The following is a 26219-nucleotide window of genomic DNA, read 5'->3' as shown; positions in this document are numbered from 1 at the left end:
TGGTTCGAGCTATGCTTAAAGGGAAGGATATGCCTGAGAAGTTTTGGGCAGAGGCAGTGCAGTGTGCTATATATATACAGAACAGGTGCCCACATTCAAAATTGGATGATGTGACACCTCAAGAAGCATGGAGTGGACAAAAACCGAGTATACATCACTTCAAGATTTTCGGAAGCCTTGCTTATGGTCATGTTCCAGCTCAGCTCAGAACGAAGCTTGATGATAGGAGCAAGAAGTATATCTTGATCAGGTATGATGAAAAGGCAAAAGCCTACAAATTGTACAACCCTGTTACAGGAAAAATTCTGGTAAGCCGAGATGTCCAGGTAGATGAGGAAAGCGAGTGGAGCTGGAATAACTCTGAAGAGACTTCGGGGAGCTCGAACTCTGAGAGGGAGTTTGAGATGACCGATTTGGGCATCATGAAGTATTTTCTGGGTTTAGAGGTGGATCAAAGAACAACGGGTACTTTTGTGTCCCAAAAGAGGCATCGGCCACCGCGGCGTCGGGGTTGCTGGACGTCGTGTGGCTCGCGAGGCCATGGTACGCAGAGGAGTATCGCGCTCTGGTGGAAGAGGCATCGAAATAAATAAAAAAATTAAGATTATGGGGGAGTTTTGTTGGAAAATCTTAAATTTCTAGAGATTCCGAGATATCCGAGATATCCGAGATATCCGATTTAAGTTATCTGGAATTATTTGATTTATCTTTTGAGTTATTTTGTTTCAGATTAGATAAGATAGTTTTTTGATAAGTTTTGATTTGATAAGATATTTTATTATCTTCTTGTTAGTTCAGTACGTTGTAAAATGACTATTTAAAGGCCATCTCTTATTCAATAAAAAAACACAGTGAGTTGCTACGTTCACCCACAACATTAGTATTACCTCGTCTCTCTTATTTTTTCTACAGTATTACCAGACTCCTGCCTTCACTCTGGCACCTCAATCTTTTGAAGAAACGTATGAAGAAAGCAAAAGGAAACAAAATAACAAATGCACTATAACATGAAGATAGAAATAATAGACAAATGCCCATAACAGTAGTTAATTCCATAACAACATGGGATCAAGCGCAAGAACATCCGACTTTATTTGTTACATATTTGAAAACCTACCAGAAAGATTAGGAGATTCACCTCCAAACCATAAATCTTATGTTTAGATTGATTGAAGAACTCCATCTATAAATCCTTTCTGCTGGCAGATTTGTGGTGAATTAAAAAACTTGATTGTCAACAGATTGAGAAGCCAAGTACGCAATAACTACAAAAACTTCATGAGAATTAAAACATATTGATGGAATCTTCATGAAAGATGATTGGCATTTTCTCCTATGATGACTCCAAGCTCCTCAATCTTCATCCATGGCTCCAATTAGCAAAGAAAGAAATCAAAATATGGAAAGAAAAGAATGTTGAGAAATTATGTAAAATTTCTTATAATCAAATTTACAAAAAGCAAAATAAATGCCAAATAATAACACACAATTGATAACGGAGTTTGGCTAATTGTGCATACATCTCTCAAATGCTGTAGATATATTATTGAATAAGGAGAAAATATAAATAGTATTTATAAACACTCAACTCATAATCTAAATTCATAGTTATAGCATAGTATTATTTATACATGCATGTAAAGTTTTTATCCCTCTTATTTTGTGTTTCTTATTTTTATGCATTCTTATATTTTTATGCATTCTTCTATTTTTCCTAACAAAGGAATACGTCCTTCCAACAAAGAATATGATAGGTGTATCACTCTCAAGTGAGAGATAAATAAGAAATGATGATCTTATCACAGAGAGAAATTCCTTAATGAAAGATCTTAAGGAGAAAAAGTTATCTTATGTGAAACTAAGACCAAGAGAGAGAATTCAGAAAATCAATTTTCAAATATGATTCAAAGTGACACATACATGTAGAGAACAAGTTTATATAGAGTTAGGTAGCTTAGGGAGCAAGCTAGACTAACCATGATAAAAAAAAATGAATCATGGTTGCCTAACTAGGGTGGGTTGGCGTGCCACTTAGGAGTTTGAATTTGAATTCAAACTTGGACTCCAACTTAGTCATGTGTTCCCATGTGCTCTAGATCCAATCTAGCCTAGGAGAGTTTGTCATAAGGCAAGTAAGGATAGTGTGACTAGCTAATAATCCATGTGACTAATTTTGAATCATTAAGCTTACATGTTCGTTCAAACCTCCACATGGGACACCTTACATTTAAGCCTAATTAATTTATTTTAGTTCATGGCCCATATACTAGTTGCACCTCCCTAGCCTACTACTATTTACACATCAAGAAAAATACGTGGAAATAATTCCTAGACTACATGGTCCAAAAATATAAGACCCAAAAAATAAAAGAATATATATACATAAGAGATATTGGGCTTATATATTTGGTAGCCTATAACTCAAGATGAGATTAGATCCACTAACCTCTTTATAATCCTCTTGGATCCTTCTAGTCATAACCATAGTAGTAGAACATTTGGCTAAGGCTCTTCCAGCATCCCCTCCTTCTTGAAAAGAATTTATCCTCAAATCAATAGGTTCCTCCTCTTCAACATCAACACCTACAAAAGGAATAAGATCACAAACATTCAAGGTATTGCTAACTCAATAATTATGTAAGAGGTCTAACCTATATGCATTACTTTTTATCCTCTGGAGGACTTGGAAAGGACTACCCCCTCTTGAGTTGAGTTTGAACTTCCTTTCAATATGAAACCTCTCCTTCCTAAGATGAAGCCAAACTCAGCCCCCTCTTTAAAGATGATCTATTTCTTCCCCTTAGTATTATATTTAGTGTATCTCTCTGTGGTATTTGAGTTCTAGCTTTCTCATGCAACTTTTTTGCAAATTCTATCCTAGATGCCCTTTCTTTATACAAGAAAAAAGCACATTTGGGAAAGGTATTAAATTCGTAGGAGTGAAAGGGTTAAAATCATACAGAACCTCAAAAGGAGATAACTTGTTGGTCTTGTGAACCATCCTATTATATGCAAACTCTATGTAAGGAAGGTACTCATATCAAGACTAGTGGTTGCCTTTTAATATTTCCCTTAACATAGTAGAAATGGATTTATTCACTACTTTTGTTTGCCTATCAGGTTAAGGGTGACAAGTAGTGTAGGATACCAACTTAGTTCCTACTCTTTTCTAGAGAGTTCTCTAGAAATGACTAAGGAACTTAACATCATATCTAAAACTATAGTTTTTGGGTAGTCCATGCAATCCTATGATGCACGAATATGATACGAGAATTAGATACAGTATGTATCTGATAAGACAATATATCAATTCTTGAAAATATAGGATATGATATTTTTAGGATACGTCTTAAAAACATTTAAATTAATAAATATAAAAAAAAATAATTGCAAATGAATATCATTCAAAAATAAAAATTAAAAATACATTCTTGCTTTTTTATTTTTAAACATTACCATAAAAAATGATGAATCATTTCATATTTCTTAGAAATAGGCATACTATCAATTTCATCCCCTATTTGACCATCGTTTATAAATAAGATAGCTTCCATTTGTGGTTCATCGATAAATAATTAAGTCACTTCAAGATTTTCAATTAATGAATTATTTTTAATAAATCATAAATAAATTAATAAATTACTTTGATTTTATTGATTATAGTTATTTGATTGACATAGAGACTTTTTGCCTCATCCACACCAAGCACAAGTGGATAGATTGGCACTAGGCGTGGGTGAGTCAAAGACTTTTTGCCTCATTAACATTGAACGCTAGGATAATGGCACCGAGCATGGGTTATTGAATGAAAACTTGCTATTTATTTGACTAAGTGTTGAGAATATGTTGAGTATATTTATTTCTTACATGATATATGATATTGTATGATTTTAGTTCACTATGCATTTATCAATTATGATGTATAATGATGTTTAAGTTGCTTAAGTTGTAAGTTGCCTATGAATGAAAGATGACTAAGTTGTAAGTTATCAATTGATTAAAGATGTTAAGTTGTATAAACATGTGAAACATGTTTAAGTTGATATACATAAAAACTAGAGTAGAGAGTAGTTATTTTAAAAATTAAAATATTCATTTGTATGGATATAAGTTATGGTGGTTAAAGAGACTAAAGTTGAAAATCTTTCATTGAGTAACTTGTCTCTTAAATGGGAAGTTGTTTATGAGTTATCTCCTCTATTCTTATGTGGAACTATATCGGTCAAGGTTGAGTCATACGTGTTATAAGTGACCAAATTGGATAAGGTATGAAATTGATAGGTAAAAAGATGTGTAGTATTTAGAAGATAGTTGGTGGGTTAATTTCAAAGGAGATTTAGTTATGCATACCAAGGTCGTGGTAAACTTACATCTAAGTTGTTCTACTCTGACAATAATGCTATACTTTCCTAATTTAAGTGACAAAACCTAAAAAAATCAATTTAAGTTGTTAAAGATGTGCTTGAGTGGCTTGAAGTTTTATCTACTTGGCCAAGACAAGATAGGTCAAACGTAGTGATTCGATAGGATCAAATAACTTAGACTACTCACCTCGGCTACAAGAGATCTCCATAATTTAATATGTGTGACAACTTATTAGTTGTTGAAAGTTGTTTAAGTTGTGATTAAAGTTATTTATGTTGAGAATGTTATACATGTTGTAAGTTGCATTTGATGTTGAAAGTTGTGATTAATGTTGCAATTGAGGTTATGTTTTGAGTTGGAAACTAACATATTGTTTTAAGTTAAATTTAATTAATGAAGTTGTTATTTTCTAATGTCGTTATGATGTTGATTCTTTCACAAGTTTACCCTTTCATTTTGTTTTCTTTTGTGATTAGATTGCAATTATTATACTTGGTAAGAATACAGTGAGATTAGCTAGGATGACTTGACCTATTAGTAGATGGTCATGCTAGAGACGAATTATTTTTGAGTTTACTACTTTGAAGTACTTTGATGCAATATTATTGTATAGAGACATTTACTTGACAATAAAGTTATTTTGTATAAAATAATGTATATTATATATATCCCATAAGAGACTTTATGTTTTGCAGTCTTATAAGTAGAAATTGTTTTATGTTGTTGCACTCTATACACACACAAGAATTAAACTATATTAACAATAAATTAATCAATTTCTATATATTAAATATGAACAACTATCTTACATGAAAGTGTTTGTAAGGACTTTTATTTGACGAGAAAAATTTTAAGATTTTTTAAACTTTCTATTTAATTCAATTTTTTAAATTAAATTTTAATATTTTAAAAATAAAATATTAATAAATAAAAATATATTTATTATAATAAAATTATTTATCATAAATTTAAAATAAAATTTAAAAATATTCATTAATATAAATTTTAAATATAATTTATATATTAAACACAATATTTATTTAATTGTATATAATAAATATTTAGTACGTTACACAAATTAAAAATACTATTTAAAGTTGATGGTAGAAACTAATATATATCAAAAATTTAAAACTGACATTTTTTTTTCCAAAAATTAAAATGAGGCAGAAACATAAATACATAATCTTAAACATATTTAAGTAGGAAAAAAATAATAATAACAGTAAATGCACGTAAGAAATCGTGACTTGATAATTCGCGGTATATTACTTTAAGCAAAAATTGGTGAAGTTTTTTTTAGAAGAAATATAAAATTTTTCAATAAAGTAAAATTAATTAAAAAAATACTCTTGAAATAATAATGAAAGTAGTATTTGCAATTAATAAAGAGGAAAACACACAGATCAGCTATTTAATTAACCAAAATTATATAATTTAGATTTTAGAGAGTGCAGTGTAGCAGATAATGAAGATGGATCATAGCACTAATAATCTTACCTTATCCGTGAACGAATAAAACGAAGCAATGGCCCTCCATTGGTGAAGAACGATTTCCATAGCTCTCTCTCACTCACATATCCAATGGCAGAGAGCAAGGACCTCCAAACCGCACTCAGAAGGCTCGCATCTGTAACCAACCACCTCACCACTCCCACTCCTGCTTCCGCCGGCGAACTTTCCCTCCGCCGCACCTCCGCCCGCAGCGACACCTTCCACCGCGTCCACGGCGATGTTCCCTCCCACGACGTGGTTTGGAGGAGCGCTTCCGACGAGTTCACCGACATTGTGTACGAGAAAGCCCTCGGGGAAGGAATAGCCAAGGTCAATTCATTCATTCGTTCCTCTTTGCTATTTACTTTCTTCAACTTTCGCGTTTCTTATTTGCTGCGCAAGTGTTGCAGATCAGCATTAATAGGCCTGAGAGAAGGAACGCGTTCCGACCGCACACCGTTAAGGAGCTTATGCGTGCTTTCACTGACGCCAGGGAAGATACTTCTATTGGTGTCATCATTCTCACCGGAAAGGTACCTTCTGCCAATTCATTATTTCTTCACTAACTGTTTCCATACAAGTAAGTGAAAGTGAATATTATCGACAACAATCCTTAACTTATAAGTCGATCACTTTTGTAGAATAAAATTAGACTTTAATTTTTTATTTTTTTTTAAATTGTTTTATAGAGTAAAATTAGGCTTTAATTTATTTTTTTTTAAAATAGTATCAGAGCATATTTGAACTTATCAGGATTATTAGATTTGAATACTCTTAATTAGTGAGAAGGATATGAGTTCTCATATTTGATATTTATTAACGTAGTAGTATTATTATATTAAGTTTAAAGATAATTTTGTCAAGGGATTTTGCTTAAAGCAAAAGCACCAAGTTATTGATTTCCAAACACGTCAAAATTGTCAAACAATACATGCATGGCGTTGGATGCAAAACATCCTACTAACTGGAAGTTTGGCCTACCTAATGCCAAACTAAACACTTAAATATCTAAAATTTGGATAAAATTTTCCATAAATACTTATGGGAAAAAAAAAGAAGCTCTAGAGATAGTTTTTTCTTTTTTATTAGAATAAGCCAATATAAGAGAATTACTATAAAGTATTTTAAAAAACTAATACAAAAGAACTTCTATAAATTAGTTTATATCCATGAGATGATTTTAGCTTTTAAAAAATTATTTTTTTCTTATTTTTTTAATTTTTATCCCCCTTCCACCGCCAACCTGCCCTCCCTCCGCTAATTATTGCATTGTTCATTTCGAGTTATTTTGGATAGTGTTCAATATTTGGACTTTTCTTGTTGGTCCTTTCTACAATTGAACCCCATATAGGCTTATCATTTTGTCACCAAAGAATGTACATTGGTAACTGTTGTTTCTTATTGATGAATATGATGCCTCCAGTTCAGCTAGAAAACATACATTTGACCATGTTGTTGTCACTTTGATAAAACTGAATCCCATGAGGACATGAATGCAAATATGCAATGATCGCATTTTTTGTGCAAACCAGTGTGGAATTGATGCTGATGACATATTGATGTTGTAGGGAACCAAGGCATTTTGTAGTGGTGGTGACCAGGCTTTGAGGACTGAAGATGGCTATTCTGATCATGGAAATTTTAGTAACCTTAATGTGTTAGACTTGCAGGTATATTGTTTTCGGAATTTTCTAATTCGGTGAATGGAAGTGATTCCCGTTACATGAATTAATCCTTTGGGTGTTTTGAGCCATTCATCTCAATGGACCATGAATCTTCAAGTTCTCCAGCGATTGTGTAGTTTCCATGATTTTTAATGAGACATTTGGCAATGCTTGTTATGTAAAAAAACCATGTCCCTTTCTTACTACATTTTATTCATTCTTTTCTCCTATTGCAGGTGCAGATACGCCGTCTTCCTAAACCAGTGATTGCAATGGTATTCGCTGTGCCTTTTGAACCTTTACTCTTATGGTCGATAAGATATGCTATAAAATAAGGGAGATGACTGCATTAAAAATTTGTATTCTGTTTGATTTTTAAAGTAGTATAAGTATTGGATAAAAAACAACTCAAGGGACACTACAAAACTATAAGTATAACTTCTTACCCATTATATCCACAGCAGAAAAGTAAAAATAAGACCAATAACCCTCGCCGTTTCATTTTCCTAACTCTTTTGCACGCAAAACAAATAATGCCCAACATAAATAGTATGACAGTAAATTTTGCTTATTATTATTATTAATTGGTGGCTTACACAAAACTTACAGTCCTGTGATGGATCATCAAACAACTAAGAACGTAAGTACCCTGTGACTCAATTACTAGTGATGTGTTAATTTGTTTGTATTGTTTCTTAGATGCATCAAACACACCCTTAAGCTCAATTCCTTTTGTGCTTAAAGCATTACTCAGCTGCAAGTCTAGATATTTTAAACTCATTGTTAATACAACATACATTTGAGTTTTGGAAAATTGAATCTCTAATTAGCTCCCTTGCCCGTTTAAAACTCTAGGCCTCAAAATTTCAGTTAATGAATAATGATACCATTTTTGTTCTTTACTATTCTTGTTATATGCAAACTATTTTTCTAACGTTAAAACAGGTAGCAGGTTATGCTGTTGGAGGAGGGCATGTATTACATATGGTCTGTGATCTAACTATTGCAGCAGACAATGCTATCTTTGGCCAAACTGGTCCCAAGGTTCTTAACCCTCTTCCTTTTGATACGCGTACTGATAAACAATATAAGAAGATATTCTTAATATAAATAAGAAGGCAAAGTTATATTGCTCTCACTCACTTTTGCAAAGATACTTCATAATGGGTTTGTAATTCCTTCTGTGTTTGTACCTATGGAAGGTAGGAAGCTTTGATGCTGGTTATGGAAGTTCTATCATGTCCCGTTTGGTAAGAATCAAATACTATTTATTCTGCTGTTAATTCACTCTACTATTATCTTATTCTAGGTGGTGGACTTTGTATGCTGTATCGCTTTGATATTTTGAATTCAAAGATAAAAACTTCCCTTATTTAAACAGGTAGGTCCAAAAAAAGCACGTGAAATGTGGTTTCTCACAAGGTTCTATGATGCTGTTGAAGCAGAGAAAATGGGCCTTGTCAACACTGTTGTACCGGTGAGTTCTTTTCAGTCTAAAGATTTCTTGACACTGTAATTCTAAATTCTCCTTCTGTTGAAAACAATTTGAAATCTTTCTTCACTAAATATGTATTTATATTTGTATACAAATTGAAAAAGTAATTAAACTGTCGACAATTCTCTTAAGAAATAAAATAGGGAGCTACTTAAAAGCAATAGCAGACAGACATGCTCCAACATCAACCCCATGCTTACGATGAATGCTATGTTTTCATTTGTTTTGGTTTGGTCTAGCTTGAGAATTTGGAGAAAGAAACGATAAAATGGTGTCGGGAGATACTGAGGAACAGTCCAACTGCTATTCGGGTGCTCAAGTCAGCTCTTAATGCAGTAGATGATGGACATTCTGGGCTTCAGGTATATCGTAATTCATGATTTCATCTATCAATATCCTGTGCTAAATAGTATACTTTCTAAACAAGATGATTATACCGAATGTACCAAGACTTTGCAATGATCTTTATTTTGTTAATTTGTTTTCACCTGTTTCTTGGTGCATGTGCATATGTACTTAATTTGTATTTTTGTAATCTAAATGATAGGAAATTGGTGGAAATGCTACGCTAATATTCTACGGCACCGAGGAAGCTAAAGAGGGGAAGACTTCATATATGCAACGTAGACGCCCTGATTTTTCTAAGTTCAATCGGCGACCTTAAATTAAATACTAGTCAATTGTTACTATCAATTTGAGGCATGGACCTCTAGTCTATAGAGCAGAAATGGCACCTGTTTACCCCTGTCCTTAATTTATTCATTTTAAATGTATTCGAGGCTAAATGTAAAATAAACAGATTTCTTATATTTAACTAGTTTGTGTTGATTCTTAAAAACATGGTCAACTTAAATTAGACCACAGAATATAAATTTCTACTTATTTTCTCAGTTTTCACTTTTGGTGATTCATTTTCTGAAATTCAGTTTAGTGTCCCATAAGTAATCAAACCTTGAAAGCTTGTGCAAGTTTAACCAGAGAAGTTCATTATTTGTGTGATTCTAAAGGGAACTTGAACTAGTTGTTTATGCCCCATAAGTTTACGGGTAGTTTAACACTTTTATTATAGTCCTTAAGGGTGGCAAATGAATTTATTTATTCATCATCTATTCTATCCATTTATAAGTAAATCTATTGGATCTATCTATTACAATAAAAATAAATAATATATTGGATTCAATTTATATATTTAATTTTATGAATGATTAATGGTTCATTTACTATTTTTTTAGAATTCATTGGATTATATATAAGATATTTACTAGATTGGAATTTTAAAAAGATTATTTTAATATAAGTTTTTTTTTGTGAATTTTAGAAGACTATATAAGAATGTGATGACTTATTAAAAAATAAAAATAAAAATAAAATTTTGAAAAATAAAAAATCGTTTAATTTTTAAAATATTAATTTTATGAATGAATTGGATATTTATCTATGAAAAAATTGTTAATGGATGGATTAGATTTAAACTTTTTGCTTTAAAGAAATTGGATGAATTGAATTTTTATGTGAGTTTTTAATGAATTTAAATATATCAATAAATTATTCTTCTCCAATCTATTATGATTCGATCAAAATTATTCGATTCTTCCACTTGTCACCCTTAATAGTTCTATAATATTTCTGTCAGACATTCAATGGGTGTATTCGACGTACATGTATATTCGGGGCAAGGGTGATTTTAGTTTGTTGTGATTGGCTTTGTATTTGTTTAAATGTTTCCATCTCACACCAATTCAGGATAGATTCGCTGTAATGGGGAATCATTGAATTGGAGAAAATTTCTAAAACAAAATCAACAAAAATAAATAATAGTAACTGAATAATAGACTGAAAACAACCAAAATAACACTAATGATTGGGCACTATATATGAAGGACTGCATCACACATAATTGTTAAGATATTTGGGCTTCTTGGTAGCTCTCCTGGCGACACTTCTATTATGTTATCATTGCCTTCCTTTGAGAAACTCACCTGGTTCTTAAGGTGGAATGTTGAACAAAGGTCATCCCATTTCTCCCGAGTGGAATCTTCAAGCGACAATCCAAGCCACTGAACTAAAACAAGTTTGATTAAGAGGGATGTGGAATGATCCATTTTGGATTCCAGGATGGATAAGGGTTTTACAAGAAGAATATTGTCATAAGAAGATGATGGTAAAGGATCTTGTATAGGAGGGAGCAATCGAAAACTGGATGGATCTTAGAAGACTCGAGTAGCTCAAGTCAATAAGCAACAAACTCAATTTAGTTATGATCTTATAGGGTCCATAAAATTGCTTAGTAAGTTTTTCTACAATCAGTTTCTTTTGAGATTGTGTCTTAGTAAGTTTCTTTTGAAGTGAAAAAACATGTTTTAGCGGGTGGAAAGCATAGAATCAACAATCTCTACTGGTAAAGATGTTGGGTATTGGGCTCTCATCCTATATGGAGAAAAGGCTCAAAATTGAGAAGCTCATTTAATGTCTCACTTAACTAAGTGAAGAGAGAGTCTGAAGCACATGAGTCAAAAAGAGGGAAAGTTAGAAGTTACTTAGAACATCAGCACTTTGAGAGAGAGGTAGAGTGAAAGTCATTCTCGTTTTTACACAGGGCTGCGACAGTAAAATCGATACTGCAGATTTGTTCACCATTGGATCGGGCTAAAAATTGGACAGCAGGTTCGTGACATCCGGTTATTCATTCTGGCCGGTTGGATTGTTGAAACGAGGTCTGAGTAGGGCGATATTCAGTTCGCACTACAGCTGTGTATTTGGGGTTTTTTCATCTTCTTTGTTCTCTATTTGTAAGTTTTATTGCTTTGTTGTTTGACTGGGTGTTAGCACTATTTTGTGCAGTTAATTGAGACTCTTTTGTACTCTTTTTTTATCATAGTGGAGCTATTTCTTTGGTCTGGACGACTCGTGGTTTTTACCCTTGCTTTGAGGGATTTTTCACATTAAAAATCTTGGTGTCTTTGTGTGTGATTTTGGTGATTTATTATTGTTGTTCATTGGTTGTTGCTCCTCACAGATTCTTGCAAGTTAGGGGAATTTATTTCCGCTGCGATAACTGTTTGAGTTTGCTTTGTATTGTTATTGTGTTACTGAAAGGCCTTTTGGGTGATGTCCAAAAGTAAAACCGTGAGGGTTTGGGCCCAAAGCGAATAATATCTCACCTATGTGGAGACATGTGTATATGTGTGGTAACCCCCCTGGTGCACAACAAGTGGTAGTAGAGCCAATGGTCTGATCAGGTGACTAGCTCGATGAGTATGATGACTGGCAAGTGGATTCAAGTTTGAGATTCCTTGTGTCAAAAGTCTTCCTAACAGTGGGTCCATGTGGAAGAGAGGCTTCCTAGTAACATGGAGGGTTAGGAGACGTGTCCTGCTGTCATGAAGAGGTCATGATGGAGCGGTGGTGCAAGCACTCTGAGCGTGAATGAGCTCTATGGGGCCACCATCAGATAATACTCGTAGTTTTCGTTGCAGGGGATGGGTTACACCGTGGTCCTTTGTTTGAGGGGAGGATTGTTGGGATGCAAGTAAAGTTTCATATCGTTCAAACAAGAGGATGAACATGGGTTTATATGCACACAATTGTCTCCATTGGTCGAGAGGCCTTTTGGGTGATGTCTAAAAGCAAAATCGTGAGGGCTTAGGCCCAAAGCGGACAATATCTCACCAATGTAGAGACATGTGTATATGTGTAGTAATCCCTGGTACACAACAAAATATCCTAGCTAATAATGGGGAATGGTGGGCGAAAGCTTACCATATATGACTTAGAGAGGGGGTAATCACAGTGGTGAAATGGACAAAAGTGTTATAAGAGCATTCAACTAATGAGAGGAATTTGCAACATAGGAGACACAACTAAGACCCAGGGAAAATGCTGATGACCCTAAGTAGTGTTCTGGTTTGGGACCAGAGTTGGTGTTGGTATGTCTATGATGACTATGATAATACATTATTAATTGTTGATGCCTGGGATTTTGATGTTTATGTGAATGACAATGGTTGTGGTTCTTTTTGTATGTCGAATGTTGTAATGCTTTCCTTATCTAACTGTGATATAGATGTGGTAATCGGTTCGACCTCCAATCAATGTAGAGAAAACAAATGATGGAATTACCCAAGATGATGTGAGAGTTGATATTTGAAAAATACAATTCCAGATTTCTTGAAAATGAATAATGTGTATATTATAAGTCACTGAGTATGTGAAACTCTATAAAAGCTTCATGAAATTCTATATGTGAGTAACCCATGCGTTTTGAGAAAGCCTTCAATTCTTGGCTAAGACCCCAATGTTGTCTAATTGTGAAAGCTTCTTCACCTAAAGGATTTTGTGGCGTGGTTTTTAAGGATGATAAGATAATAATCCTATTTTATTATATTTTTATTATGTCAACAGGATATGATAATATTATTTTATCTCTTATCTTGTTTTTAAGTTTCATTTGTCGTAGCACTTGGAGTTTCCGGGAGGTGCTTATATAGAGTTCGTTGGAGAATTGGTGATGGTTCCAATATTAATAGAATTAGCCTTGGCTATGGAATTTTGATGACAATTCTATGGGACAGTCACTGTACCCTAGTGTGGCTGCATTGACTAAACAGGATTTAATTGTAAAGGGTAATATTGTGTGGGATGATTGTTTGATACATGCATTATTCCCTTATTAGATGGCTGAAAGCATTTTACAAATTCTTCTTCTTTGTGGTGAGAATGAAGATAAGTTGATTTGGAAGCATGATAGTAAAGGTATGTATACTGTAAAATCTGGATATCATTCTTTCATACAATCATAAGGTGGCATCGTCTGTTAAATTTTAATCTAATATTGACTTGTATATTTAATAAATGACTTTTAATGAAAATATATCTAATGTGATGGTTGTTAGATTTAAAATATATTAAAAGTTATTGAAGATTATTTTAAAGTTATTAAATTAATTTTCTTCCTTTTCACATTATTAAGGAAAATCGTGATAATAAAGAAAAAGTAATTTGAAAAATAAATTAATAAATAAATAAATGGAAGTTATGAAAGTTAAGAAGTGATTTTTTTACAAAAGGACAACCTCTTTCCTTTTCATTACTACTCTTTTTCTTCATGACTAAGTTCATGGAGGATTTTGAAAAGAAATAAAAAAAAATTGTTAAGAATATTTGAAAGGGATTTTCAACACCATCAAAAGACCAATTATAGGAAGTAAGAGAAGGAAAAACAACTTATCAAAAAATTGAATTACATTATGGATCCAAGTATGTCTTCTAAATTTCTCATAAAATGATTGAGTATAAGAATAGTGAAAAATATATTATCTAAGATTCTTAAAATTTATGGAGTGTAATTATTTTTAGTGATGAACATTATGAAATTACACATGATCGCAAAAAATTATCTAACATAATCAATTTAGAATAGATGGAGAGTGGAATGTATTATGAAAATTGAAAGTGCCTACAAAGTTGAAAATGTTTCTTTGGAAGGCTTGTAGAGATTGTCTCCCTACACATATCAGATTACAAAGTAAAGAGGTTCGTTGTCCTACAAATTGTGTTTACTGTTTGGATACTTTAGAAAATTGTTGGCATAGTCTTATTACATGCCTAAAAAGCATCTCGGTGTGGCAAAAAAGTGAGCTTTGGCATTCCATTGAACCATTGTTGTCAAATTTTGAATCCTTTAAAGACTTGGTTTTTAGTTTATGTAAGTCTCTAAATGAACACAAATCTAGCTTATTAGTAATGCTTCTGTATAGTCTTTGGAAAAGAAGGATTGAAAAATTATGACTGCAAATGAGCAAAAGGATATGGGTGTTATCAATAGTGCCTACTTAACATTATCTAATGGAGCAAAGGTCACATGTTGGAATTGATGCTAATTATGATGGTCTACAAATGGTTAGGGATATTATTGTATGGGAAAAGTCTTTAATTGGTTTACTTAAATGCAATATGGATGTAGCTTTTTTCTCTCATGAAGGATTGGTACGATTGGCTGCATGTCTTTATGATGAAGATGGACAATTTGTTATGGCAAGAGCAAATTGTAGTCATGTTCATATGACAGTCCAAGAAGGAGAAGTGTTAGCTATTTCTCATGTTATTTCGTGGTTAATTGATATGCATATACATTTTTTATTAAAACAGACTGTAAGCAAATAGTAAATCAAGTATGCACAAGAGTAGTAAATATTTCAAAAGTTTGTGTGATTATTATATGGATTAAACGGGTGTTAAATTTGTATCCTAATATCACATTACATGATGTTAGAACACAAGCTAATGGGGCCACTCAAAGCTTAGTTGGGAATTCTAATTCTTTTGATGATTTACACATTTTCCATGTTATTCCACAATGTTTCCAAGAGATTATTGAAATGGAAAGGATCTGATTTTGTGATTTTCAAAAAAAAAATCTTAGAAGAAGGAGTTGGGTAAGAAAGTAACCGTATCTCCTCCTTCTTTTTCATATACATTATCTCATATATTATATTATATTATAAAAAATAATAAAATATATGATAAATATAACATATATAATATTAAATATTAAGTTATATAATAATATATAATATTATAGAAGAAAAAAAACATATAATGAATATAACATATATAAATTAAATATTAATTTATAAATAGATATTACATAATATTAATTATATATTAATATGTATCATATTATATTATATCTTATAATGTATATATTAATTTATTATTTATATTATATATTATAAAATTTACTTTCAACATTTTATTTTATATATAACTATAATAATTTTGAAATGTAAATTTAAAGTATATTATTAATTAAATTATTAAAATGAAAAATTATTATTTAAATAGTTTCAAATAAAATATTTGAATAATAATTATAATTTTAAGAATATTGTATAATTTTAAGAAAAGTAACAACTAAAAAATATTGTTATATATAGTTACAAACATATTTTTTTAATTAAAATTTTTTAAATAATTAAATTAAATCTTATTTTTAAAAAGTTATATGTAATTTTAATGAATTTTTTTATTTGAAAATAATTTATGTAGCACCTTGCTAGTCTATATTAAATATAAAATATATAATATAATAATTTTATTTGATTAATTATCATGATGTGCACCAAATATTGAGTAAAGTTTATCATACTATTACCATATCATATCCTGCCCTCACATCATATCTTACATCATATTGTGACCACCAATCGGGTTTTATAGAATGACTAAAAAGTTAATGTTAAAAGAAAATTAAGACATGATACTCTTAATAATACATTTACAAGGGAGAGATATTTGTTTCTCTTGGTCCCCATAGGGAAGTGTCAATCCCTTTGTGAGAGAAAGTTGCGTGGAAACACAAGGAGGACTACTTTTTGAAATTTTGAATTTAAATTTATAATTAGGAGAAAAAAATGAAATGTTTAAAAAAAATTATAATGTCTAGATAAATGTGTTCTTTCTTTATTTTTTATTGTTTAACTAAGAAGTTAATTGTCATGTATGAATGCTTGTGTTTTAATATGTCATGTGGTGTTCCTAGGGTGTACATTGATATGTTGTCTCATTAATGTGTTCTATCATATGTTCAAAGCAAGTTGTGTATGGAGACAAGTTCAAGAGGACCAAATTTTCATGTTTTTATATCTTAGGATAGTTACATATTTCTTTTGTTTGAATTTGATAACCTCATGTGGGAAGACATAGAAATTGGATTTTTAACTTTTTTTTAGGGAAGGATATTGACATCATACTCAAGAAAAAGGTGAGTCATAAGATTAATTGTTACAAGATGCCTTGTTAAGATCATTAGTTATTTGCCCAAGAACCAAGGGAAACACTCACAAATGGAGAAGACTTAGATTTCATACCAATTCAATTTACTTCTTGATTTATAGGCTAAGAACTCTCACAAACATTTCCAGTAGACATTAAATTCTCACTAGTATTAAGTTCTTACTAATCTACTAACCATCATAATGATTTAGAAATCCTAAAAATACTAAAATCTATCTTAGAATAGATGAAAAGGAATATGCACTTATTTAAATAAACTAAAAAAATAAATTACATTGAAAATAAGATAACGAGCTTAATTAATCATTTAAGTTCAAAAACTAAGAAATCCACTCAAACAAAGTCCAAACCACAAATGTGTCTTTAGTATTAGTTTTTGGGTTCATTTGACTCTCCAAATTATTGTCTTTAAGTTGGTTGAAATTATTTTCAAGTTGCACATATGTAACATTTTTTGTATTGTGCTCGACTTTACATGAATCTTCTTTAACTTGCACCTCCATGATTATGTTTTTCTTTTGTTATAAGAAATAATAAAAGAAAAATGAAATCTAGAAATAGAAAGAAAAATAAAATAAAAGAATTGATCCTTGGGAAACTTGTCCTAACTGCATCTACTAGTAACGAGTGATGCAAGCCTATTGGTGCTTTCTCTAGAGATCAAAGGGTGTCTCCTATTGTTACTCCTAATTTTGCCAAAAAAATCAACATTGAAGTTGGATTCTCTCCAAATGTGAATGATATTGCAAGTCTAGTCCTCTTGAGTCAAGAATTTCTTGATAGCCACTATTTTATTAGCATATAAATGATGTGGATCTACATCCTTGTATACCAACTTAAGAGTGTTTAATGAATATGTTTGGCATGTAACATATTGAAAGCCAAACTCCCAACAAAGCTCCATGCCATGCAATAGTGCATGGATCTCGACATGTATAATGTTTATGTCTCCCATGTTACTCGCAAAACCTTTGATGAAATGACCAAACAAGGATCTCTCCAAATCTTGTTGAATCTGTGTCTAGAATCAAATTGCCATCTAAGTTCAAAGCATACTTCCTAAGATTAGGAGGAGCTTATGAAACATTTAAATCTTCACGTGTAGTCACAATAGGTTTATCAAATGCATGTCTAAAAAATTCTTACTTTGAGAGAATGTGGTTCACAAGTACCCAAGCAAGCTCCATTTTGGTCTCAAAGACTACTAGGTTCCTCGAGTACTAGAGAACTCAAAGCTTAATTAGTTCCTTTACCTTCACTCCACCTTGGCATATCAAGTCATTTAACCAATCACACCAGGGAATGGTTAATGAGGGTGACTCAAGTTGCGTAACTCCTACTTTATTCCAGACTTGGGTGGCTCTAGGACACAGAAGAAGGCAATGCGTGAGTGATTCATCTGTGTTGCAACATACTAGACATAAAAGCGTGATATCCAAGCCTTTGTGTTTCAAGACCTTTGGGTTAGTAAGGATTTGTGGGTAAGTTTCCACGTGAAAAATTGGGTATTGGTTAGAATCTGAGTCTTTCAAATCTAGTTCTATTGTCCTCAAGCGATGGGTACAGTGTCTATTTCAAAAGTTTGTAGTAACATGTTGTACGTGCTCTTCACTAGGTAGGTTCCAAAAATCTTCTCAAACCATACCCAAAGTATGCTATCAACAAGATAAGAAGACTTCTCATTAATTTGTAGTTGCACTTTAGGGTTTAATTTGATGAATTAAGACCCATCAAAAGTTGTATTTTAATGATTACAAACATAAATGCTTTTGTGAAGCATAAAAAGATGACTTTATAAGGCAATAACGTAGATCTCTTGTTAAGGCACATCAGACAAATGTATTTATTATCACATTTATTATGTAGTTATGCATGACACTCTATTATACAAAACACATCGTCTGCTGTAGACGAATGTATTTATTATCACATTTATTGAGTCATATATTTGTATTATATATTTTCAATTTATACCTTACCAATTCAAAGGAATAAAATCTTCTTTAGTATTCAAAATGTATAGAAAAGGACAAGGATTGCTTTTTGTCAAAAGAAAGGATAAGTCAACTAAAATGTATTCAAAATATATAGAAAAGAAAGGATTACTTGTTAAGGCACATTAGGCAAATGTATTTATTATCACATTTATTGTGTAGTTATGTAGGCTCATGGGCTGACTTATTAAACTAAAAAGTAAAATAATCAAAACTATCATCAATTTGTAAATTTGTAATGTATTATAAAATAATAGTAATAGTTTTTTATTTTTTGTATTCACTTACAAAGTTATGATTACAAGCTTAAAGTTAAGGTTAGTTGCTATGAGAATTTTGTTGCTCTTGTTGTGTCCTCAATGACTTAACCCCATGACCCATCATCTTTATTCCATTTATCAAAGAAGATGACACTATTATGCTCGTGTCTATGCTCATGGAGTCACAATAAAAGTAAGATTAGGATTATTAATTAATGACGAAGACCAACATATTTAAAAAGCTAATAAAAGTGAGCTTAATACCTATGAGACATGAAATTATTATAAAAAGGTTGGTCTAGTTGATGGGGTAGATAAATGCAAATGTAATGGTTGTGAAAAATTCTATACATGTAAAACTATTACATGTTTCATGACAGTATATAATATAAATTAATAGTTATAATTTTTATTTTTTATTTTAAAAATAAATTTTAAATTTTAAATATATTTTTTTAATTAGGCCAATTTGGCCCAATGGCCCAATATGGATCAGGTTAAGCAAAAAAATAGCAGTCCGAAGGCCAGGTTAGTCTTACTTAAAACAACATTTGTCCCATGTAGGTCAAATTAGGTCAAGCCGATCCGACCTATTTGACACCTCTAGTCCTAACCCAAACTCCATATAAATCATTTTTAACCACCAACCATCCCTATATAAATTAGGCATGACAACTAAACCCATATCCATAGGTACTTGTCTGTCCGAGTCTGACCTAATTTTGACGGAGAAAATCCACTTTGATTAGGTATGTGTTCAGGTACAAGTTTTCTTCGACTTGAGAAATCAAGTGCGGATGTGGGTTCAGGTATGTAAATTCCCACCCCTTACTCTCCCCGGTACATTTTTTTAGCAAATATATATATATATATATATATATATATATATATATATAAATATAATATAATATAATATAAAATACACACACACATATATATATATATACACACATAAATATATAAATATAAAAATTAAAATTAAGTTTTTAGTTTTATAAATATTAAAATATAAAGTAATTATTTTAATAATTAAATAATTTAAATTATAGCAATAACTAAGTAACAAACTTTAAATTATACATTTAATTAAAAATATAATTTAATTGTTAAATTTTCTATTTACAAGTTCTTTCTCATTTATTATTATATATATTATTTATCTTATAATATCATTATTAACTTATAATTTAATTTATTTAAAATGTATAAGTAAATTAAAATTCTAAAAAAATACGATGGGTCCTCATGGGTTTACTTGAACCTGAAAAAATTCAATGAGGATGAGGATGGGTTTTAAAAATATAAACACGCCTCTTTAAAATCTGAACTAAAACCTGCCCCATCTTTTATGAGGGGTGGGGATGAGGAGAACAAAACCCGTCTCCAACCTCCCCTTGTTTCCATCCCTAATATAAATCATTGGTCCCTTAATTTTTGCTAATAGATTTCGAATGGATATCAACAACTTCAGTTACCATAATTATGTCCTTATTTCCCACCGATGCATTAGTTGCGCCCACTACTTCCATTGTGATTGAATTTTCCTACATTGTCTCTATTGCCTTATGTCTAGGGTGTGATTTCACTGCCCATACAAGCCACAACATTTGCAGATAAGATGTAGGCCCTCATATTCAACATTAAACCAATTATCTCTAAACCAAAAAAGTCCCACCACTAGCTTATTTAAATTAATCTACACACAAACTCTAGCAAATTTCCCCCTAGAGGCATCCATAGTCATTAGCTTTACTCTAATTGGTTTACCCACTATCAAAGCTACGCAAACATCACATTTTCATCATAGAAATACATCCCAAGACTAAAAAAATGACTCCACACCATTGTGCTACTAATTTCCACAAGACAAAATCTAGCTTCCATGATCTGATTGTAAGGTAATGATCAAACATCATCCATGGTCCACTAAGGAATACCTTATCCCTATCAGCCTCAAGGTCAAATTTGATCATGAAGAAACCAAATCCAATGTCAACAATGTCAAAATCACCTATTGTTTTCCAAACATCCTTTAACTAGTCTCACATAGTAAGAAACACAATGTTTCTCTAAGGAAGCTCCACAATTATTACATCCTTCTATGACAACCATAATCCCTTGAAGCATTTTGGTTTCAATCTATCACCATCTTCCAAAATAGCTTTGAACAACTCTTTATTAATTAAATTGGTTCTTTCCTTCCTTGGAAGAACATCCTGAGAACTCATAACCTTGTCTTTGAAGGAGATTTTGGTTAGTTTTGTTCCCTCTCCATCTAGAATTTTATAGAAAAGGGGCATGAAGAGAGCCATTCACAATGATAACCATTGAGCCATTATAAATCAAATCCTATAATACTAAAATCCATGACTATGGTTTGAAAAATTTATTTAATTCTTCTAGTTCTTTAATCAATAGACCTTCCATTCATTGCATTATCTTGATAGATTCATGTTGGAAAATTTTACAATAGCATTTAAGTTATTAATTTTATGTGTTTTATAACAATTGTTTAATATTAAAAAATTGAAAAAAAAAAAGTATAAATCACTAGTGGAAAAGATACTATATATTTGTTTATATATTAAAACATAAAAATCCAGTTCAAAAGGCATATTGCTATAATAAAAAAATACAACCAATTGTTGATGCCTGGTAATGATATTACAATAAACAAATCACTACACTAGGCTGTAGGTAGACATCCTATATTGTTTAAAATGCAAAAGTTGAAATTAATCTAACAAGCACAATTATTTTTAGGAGTTTATTTTAAATGATAATGTTTTTAGATGTTTTTATTTAATGAGAAGATTTTTAAGAAATTTTTAACTTTTTATTTAATTTAATTTTATTTATTATATTTATTTATAAATTAAATTTTAATTTTTAAAAATAAATTATTAATTTAAAAATAATATTTATCATAAATCTAAAATATAATATATATATATATATATATATTTAAAATATCTATATATAAATTTTTTTAAATATAACTTAATAATTTATATACTCAGATATAATATTTATTTTTACATATAATTTATTATAAACTTTAATTATATATAATAAATATTTAACTTGTAGAGTTCACATACTAAAATATACATCTTAAACCAATATTTACACAAAACATGTATTATTATATAGTATATATATATAATTAAATAATCTAACATGTCGTTGAGAACATTGAGAGGAAGGAAATTAATTCAATTCATTTAAATAAGATTTTAAGTTTAAATGATGTAGATGCAAAACATATTTAGGAAATGAGATCATATTATATTAAATCTTGTTAGATAGATTTTCCTAGTAGAAATAATCATTACAAAATCACCAATAATCCAATTAAAAATATATAATCAGATAAAAATATGTTATATAATAATTAATTTATGATTGAGGCATCCGAATATGTTATAATTAAATTAAAACAAGAAATGTGAATTTAGCATATTTTGAATTATTGTAAAGGTGTGCATTGCTTTTGGAAGGTTCGAAACAATGCAGCGGGTGAGAAGCAGGGTGCGATGGTTATTTGTTCCAAAACGCGCAAATAAATCGGGTACCCTCGCGAGTATAAAAACCCCTCTTCCCTTCTATTTGCGTTTTTGTAAAGCATTCTTCACCTCTCTCTCTCTCTCTCTCTCTCTCTCTCTCTTCTTCTCTTTCTCTCTCCACGCTTTCTGGTTCGAGATCCCTCAAGGTAACTTCAAATCCATTCAGCCTCAAGTGTTTTCATTTCCCCAATCTTTTCTATTGCATGCCACTTTTCAGAACTGTTCGACTCCTTCGATCTGAGGGTTTCGGGATCCAGATCCTTTGTTTTTGTCATTTCCTTTTCTTGCTGTGCGATCCGTTTCGGTTCTCGTGCGACGATTTCGCGGTGCGGCGGATCGAAATGCGTGCCTGTGTTTTCGTCGCTCGGCTTGAGATCTGGCGGAGTCCGGTGTCGTTGGTTTGATTGTCTATTGATGCATTTAATTAGGTTTTGCTGGAAGAGATTGGGTTTCGTTTGATTTGATTTTGTCATTTTTTTTTGGTGAATGAGATGATTTGGTTGAGGTTCTGCTTAGGGAGCGAGTAGTGTTGTTGTTGTTGATGTTGGGTGCAATTTGTGAATGTAGGGATCGACTAGCTGAAGGAGAAATGGGGTTGACGTTCACTAAGCTTTTCAGTCGGCTTTTTGCCAAGAAGGAAATGCGAATTCTGATGGTTGGTCTTGATGCCGCTGGTAAGACCACCATCCTGTACAAGCTCAAACTTGGAGAGATCGTTACCACAATTCCCACCATTGGTAAGCTTCTCGATTTTGATTTTGTTCATGTTTATAATATAATGTTCTGTGTGTGTGTGTGTGTGTATAATTATTCACTTATAGAATGTTAATGAGCATATATTTTCAGTGTTGATTCTTGTAACAACTTGCGGAACTAGGTTTGGTAAATAACTGATTTCAGAGGATTTTATTCGCTAGTAAGCTTTTGAGATCAGTCATACATTATTGAATCTGTAACAAAACTCGATAATTGAAGACTCAGATCTTAAATGTTGTTGGTTAGATATAAGAGACTACTTAAGATGTGATGCTTCATATGAAATCCTGGTAATCTGTTATAAGAATTATTCCTCACCACTTCATGTCACTCTGACTCTGATAAGAACCCAGAGTAGAACTTAGAGAAAAAGTAAGGTTTTGTTTCTTGATTGAAAATAAATAGGGCAGTGAGAAAGATCTCTCCTCTGAGGACGCCCCCTTACCAAGGGTTTCCACTTTCTATGGCAGAGCTGATTCTCAGTTCTCAAATGATACAGAACAGATTTTATCCTTGCTTGCCATCCTCCCTATTTAGGCAGGGCTGATGTCTGTCCGTCCTCTCCAATTGACTAACTAATTGTTCCGACTAACTATTGATACTACTATTAACTAACTAAACTGTTAATATCTGGAAACCCCTAAAGTACTAGCACAGGTTTTTTCTGCATAAATCTAAAATAAATTATGGGATTCGTATTGGATGAAATTGTAGACCATATATGGATGCTCATACAGAAGATTTTACGTTTCATTATTTTTTATCTTAATTGTTTTAGGGTTCAATGTGGAGACTGTGGAATACAAGAATATTAGCTTCACTGTTTGGGATGTTGGTGGTCAGGACAAGGTGTGAAGTTTGGTCCTTGTGCATTCTTAAGAATTTCTTGATAGAGCCTTCCTTGTGCCGAGTTATATGTGTTGAAGGTTAGTGGCTGAATACACTTTTTTTCTTTTGCAGATTCGTCCTTTGTGGAGGCACTATTTCCAGAACACACAGGGTCTTATATTTGTTGTAGACAGCAATGACAGGGACAGAGTTGTTGAGGCCAGAGATGAGTTGCACAGGATGTTGAATGAGGTATTAGGCAATTAGGCAATTAGGCTTGCTTTAGGGTCATGATATTTGATATCTAAAATTTTCTTTCCAATCATCCAAAAAGGAATTTTTTTCACTCGCATATATAAGGTGTAGGATCGCAGAATTAGATAACAGTATTAGTTTTAAATATCATATTAAATTCAAAAAATGATTTTCTATTTGACTATTTAAATAAATACATTTCATTGCTCATTGGAAGTTTTGGAAGGAAAGAACTGTTTAGGCTGAAAGCAGTCAGCAATTTTCTGTATCTGCTATTGGTATTACTATGCTACTGCTGCTGATACTATGCTGTTAATGATGATAGATCAATTTTTCAAATGATGTTCAGCTGCTCAAAATGTTTTCCTATTTATGAAGAGGGACTCATAACAAAAAACATTTCTATTTAAAATTACTTTGTCAATTGACCTTTTTCTGGGATTGTAATATCTGTAATAACTTTCGTGGTATATTTTGTAAGTTTATTTTCCAGTTCATACTTCATACTAAAGCTCCCTTGAAAGTTAAGTTCTTATTGTTTGACCTTTTTTTTCACCTTAATGTTAATAATGACATCATAACCTGAATCGTTGACAGCTTATGGCTTTACTTTTGCTTTCTATTATATTCTTGTAATGAAATAACAATTTCTTAAACTGTATATTTTAATTATATTTACAGGATGAACTGAGAGATGCAGTATTGCTTGTATTTGCTAACAAACAAGATCTTCCCAATGCAATGAATGCTGCTGAAATTACTGACAAGCTGGGTCTCCACTCTCTCAGACAGCGCCACTGGTAAATATATTGATCGTGTTGCCCTTGTTCAGAATTGATAGCGATCCTTTTGAAATGTAAAATGCTTGTGCGTTTCTTTCAGGTACATCCAGAGCACCTGTGCAACCTCTGGGGAGGGTCTTTATGAGGGTTTGGACTGGCTTTCCAACAACATAGCTAACAAGGTAGCTATTGATTTCTTTCTCGCATTTTTCCTTCGGTAATAGAAAATATTTGATTAAAAATTCACATTACGGGGAGAATGTGAACTGGCCATTGTACAATACAAGCTGCTTGAATTTATGTATTTATCTCGGTGTTCATAACTTCAAAAAAAAAATTCTATATCATCATGGCATTATTTTATTTACCTATTTGTTGCCCTTCCGAGTTTTACCAATTGAAAAAAAGGTGGAAGTTTTGTGGAATTGTGCTGACTTTTTTCTTATGATTATCTATAATTGCAGGCTTAGTGATTTTTGGGAGTCTTCTTGTGGATTGGTAATTCTGGATGCAGGGGTGAATATTATCTAGTTTGTTTTTTGGTCCTCTTATGAGACAAATTGGCTTTATGTTAAATGTTTTCTGTTTTAGGACATCTTGATGGCTAAAATTATAGTAGGAATTGTTTCATGGGATGTCTAATACTTTTGAGCTATTTTATTGAGTTTGGATTCAATGTTTATAACTGTAATGCATACCAATCAATGTGCCATCCCATTGAGTTTTTATATTTTTATTTTGCTGATATTCCTCTCATAATTATTATAGCGTGTTACAAAAAATAAAAACGATGAAAACTTCTCATCAATCAACTGTCACATCTAGTAGAAAATAAAAGTAAAATATTTTTTTTAATGAATTTCATGTTAGTTTTTATTTTTTATTTTTGAATTTATACATAAGCTAGTTTTTTATTTATGGGAAAATTTGTTTTTATTTTTTATTTTTTTATCTTGAAGGTATTTA

The 26219-nt window shown here is 31.5% G+C and overlaps 2 protein-coding genes and 1 long non-coding RNA gene across 4 annotated transcripts; 2 read left to right on the top strand and 1 right to left on the bottom strand.

Annotated features, from left to right (window-relative positions):
- Nucleotides 1-1001: 1001 nt before the first annotated feature.
- Nucleotides 1002-6006, bottom strand: LOC145958233 (uncharacterized). Its single transcript, XR_014433892.1, has 2 exons — nucleotides 5866-6006; nucleotides 1002-1358 (listed from the first exon to the last, which is right to left on the bottom strand). It is a non-coding gene; the product is annotated as an uncharacterized LOC145958233 (long non-coding RNA).
- On the top strand, nucleotides 5845-9908 carry ECHID (enoyl-CoA hydratase/isomerase D). The gene is made up of 9 exons (XM_020371033.3): nucleotides 5845-6189; nucleotides 6270-6392; nucleotides 7428-7529; nucleotides 7760-7798; nucleotides 8469-8567; nucleotides 8726-8773; nucleotides 8905-9000; nucleotides 9258-9380; nucleotides 9566-9908. Exons 1-9 carry the CDS (start codon nucleotides 5950-5952, stop codon nucleotides 9680-9682), a joined length of 987 nt encoding a protein of 328 aa, XP_020226622.1. The 5' UTR covers nucleotides 5845-5949; the 3' UTR covers nucleotides 9683-9908.
- Nucleotides 9909-22634: 12726 nt separating this feature from the next.
- LOC109808062 (ADP-ribosylation factor 2) lies at nucleotides 22635-25989 on the top strand. 2 transcript variants are annotated; one of them, XM_020370881.3, is made up of 7 exons: nucleotides 22635-22778; nucleotides 23200-23369; nucleotides 24167-24237; nucleotides 24349-24468; nucleotides 25153-25271; nucleotides 25354-25435; nucleotides 25718-25989. In XM_020370881.3, exons 2-7 carry the CDS (start codon nucleotides 23222-23224, stop codon nucleotides 25721-25723), a joined length of 546 nt encoding a protein of 181 aa, XP_020226470.1. In that variant the 5' UTR covers nucleotides 22635-22778; nucleotides 23200-23221; the 3' UTR covers nucleotides 25724-25989. The 2 variants fall into 2 exon arrangements, with proteins under 2 accessions (XP_020226470.1, XP_082931070.1); XM_083074944.1 differs by lacking the exon at nucleotides 22635-22778 and adding an exon at nucleotides 23032-23060.
- The last annotated feature ends 230 nt before the right edge of the window (nucleotides 25990-26219 follow it).

This window comes from Cajanus cajan, chromosome 5 (genome assembly GCF_000230855.2).
Source record: "Cajanus cajan strain Asha chromosome 5, NIPB_CcT2T_4, whole genome shotgun sequence".
NCBI classification, from domain to species: Eukaryota; Viridiplantae; Streptophyta; class Magnoliopsida; order Fabales; family Fabaceae; genus Cajanus; species Cajanus cajan.
Note: the sequence above shows the minus strand (reverse complement) of the source record. Positions and strands in the feature narration are given on the sequence as shown.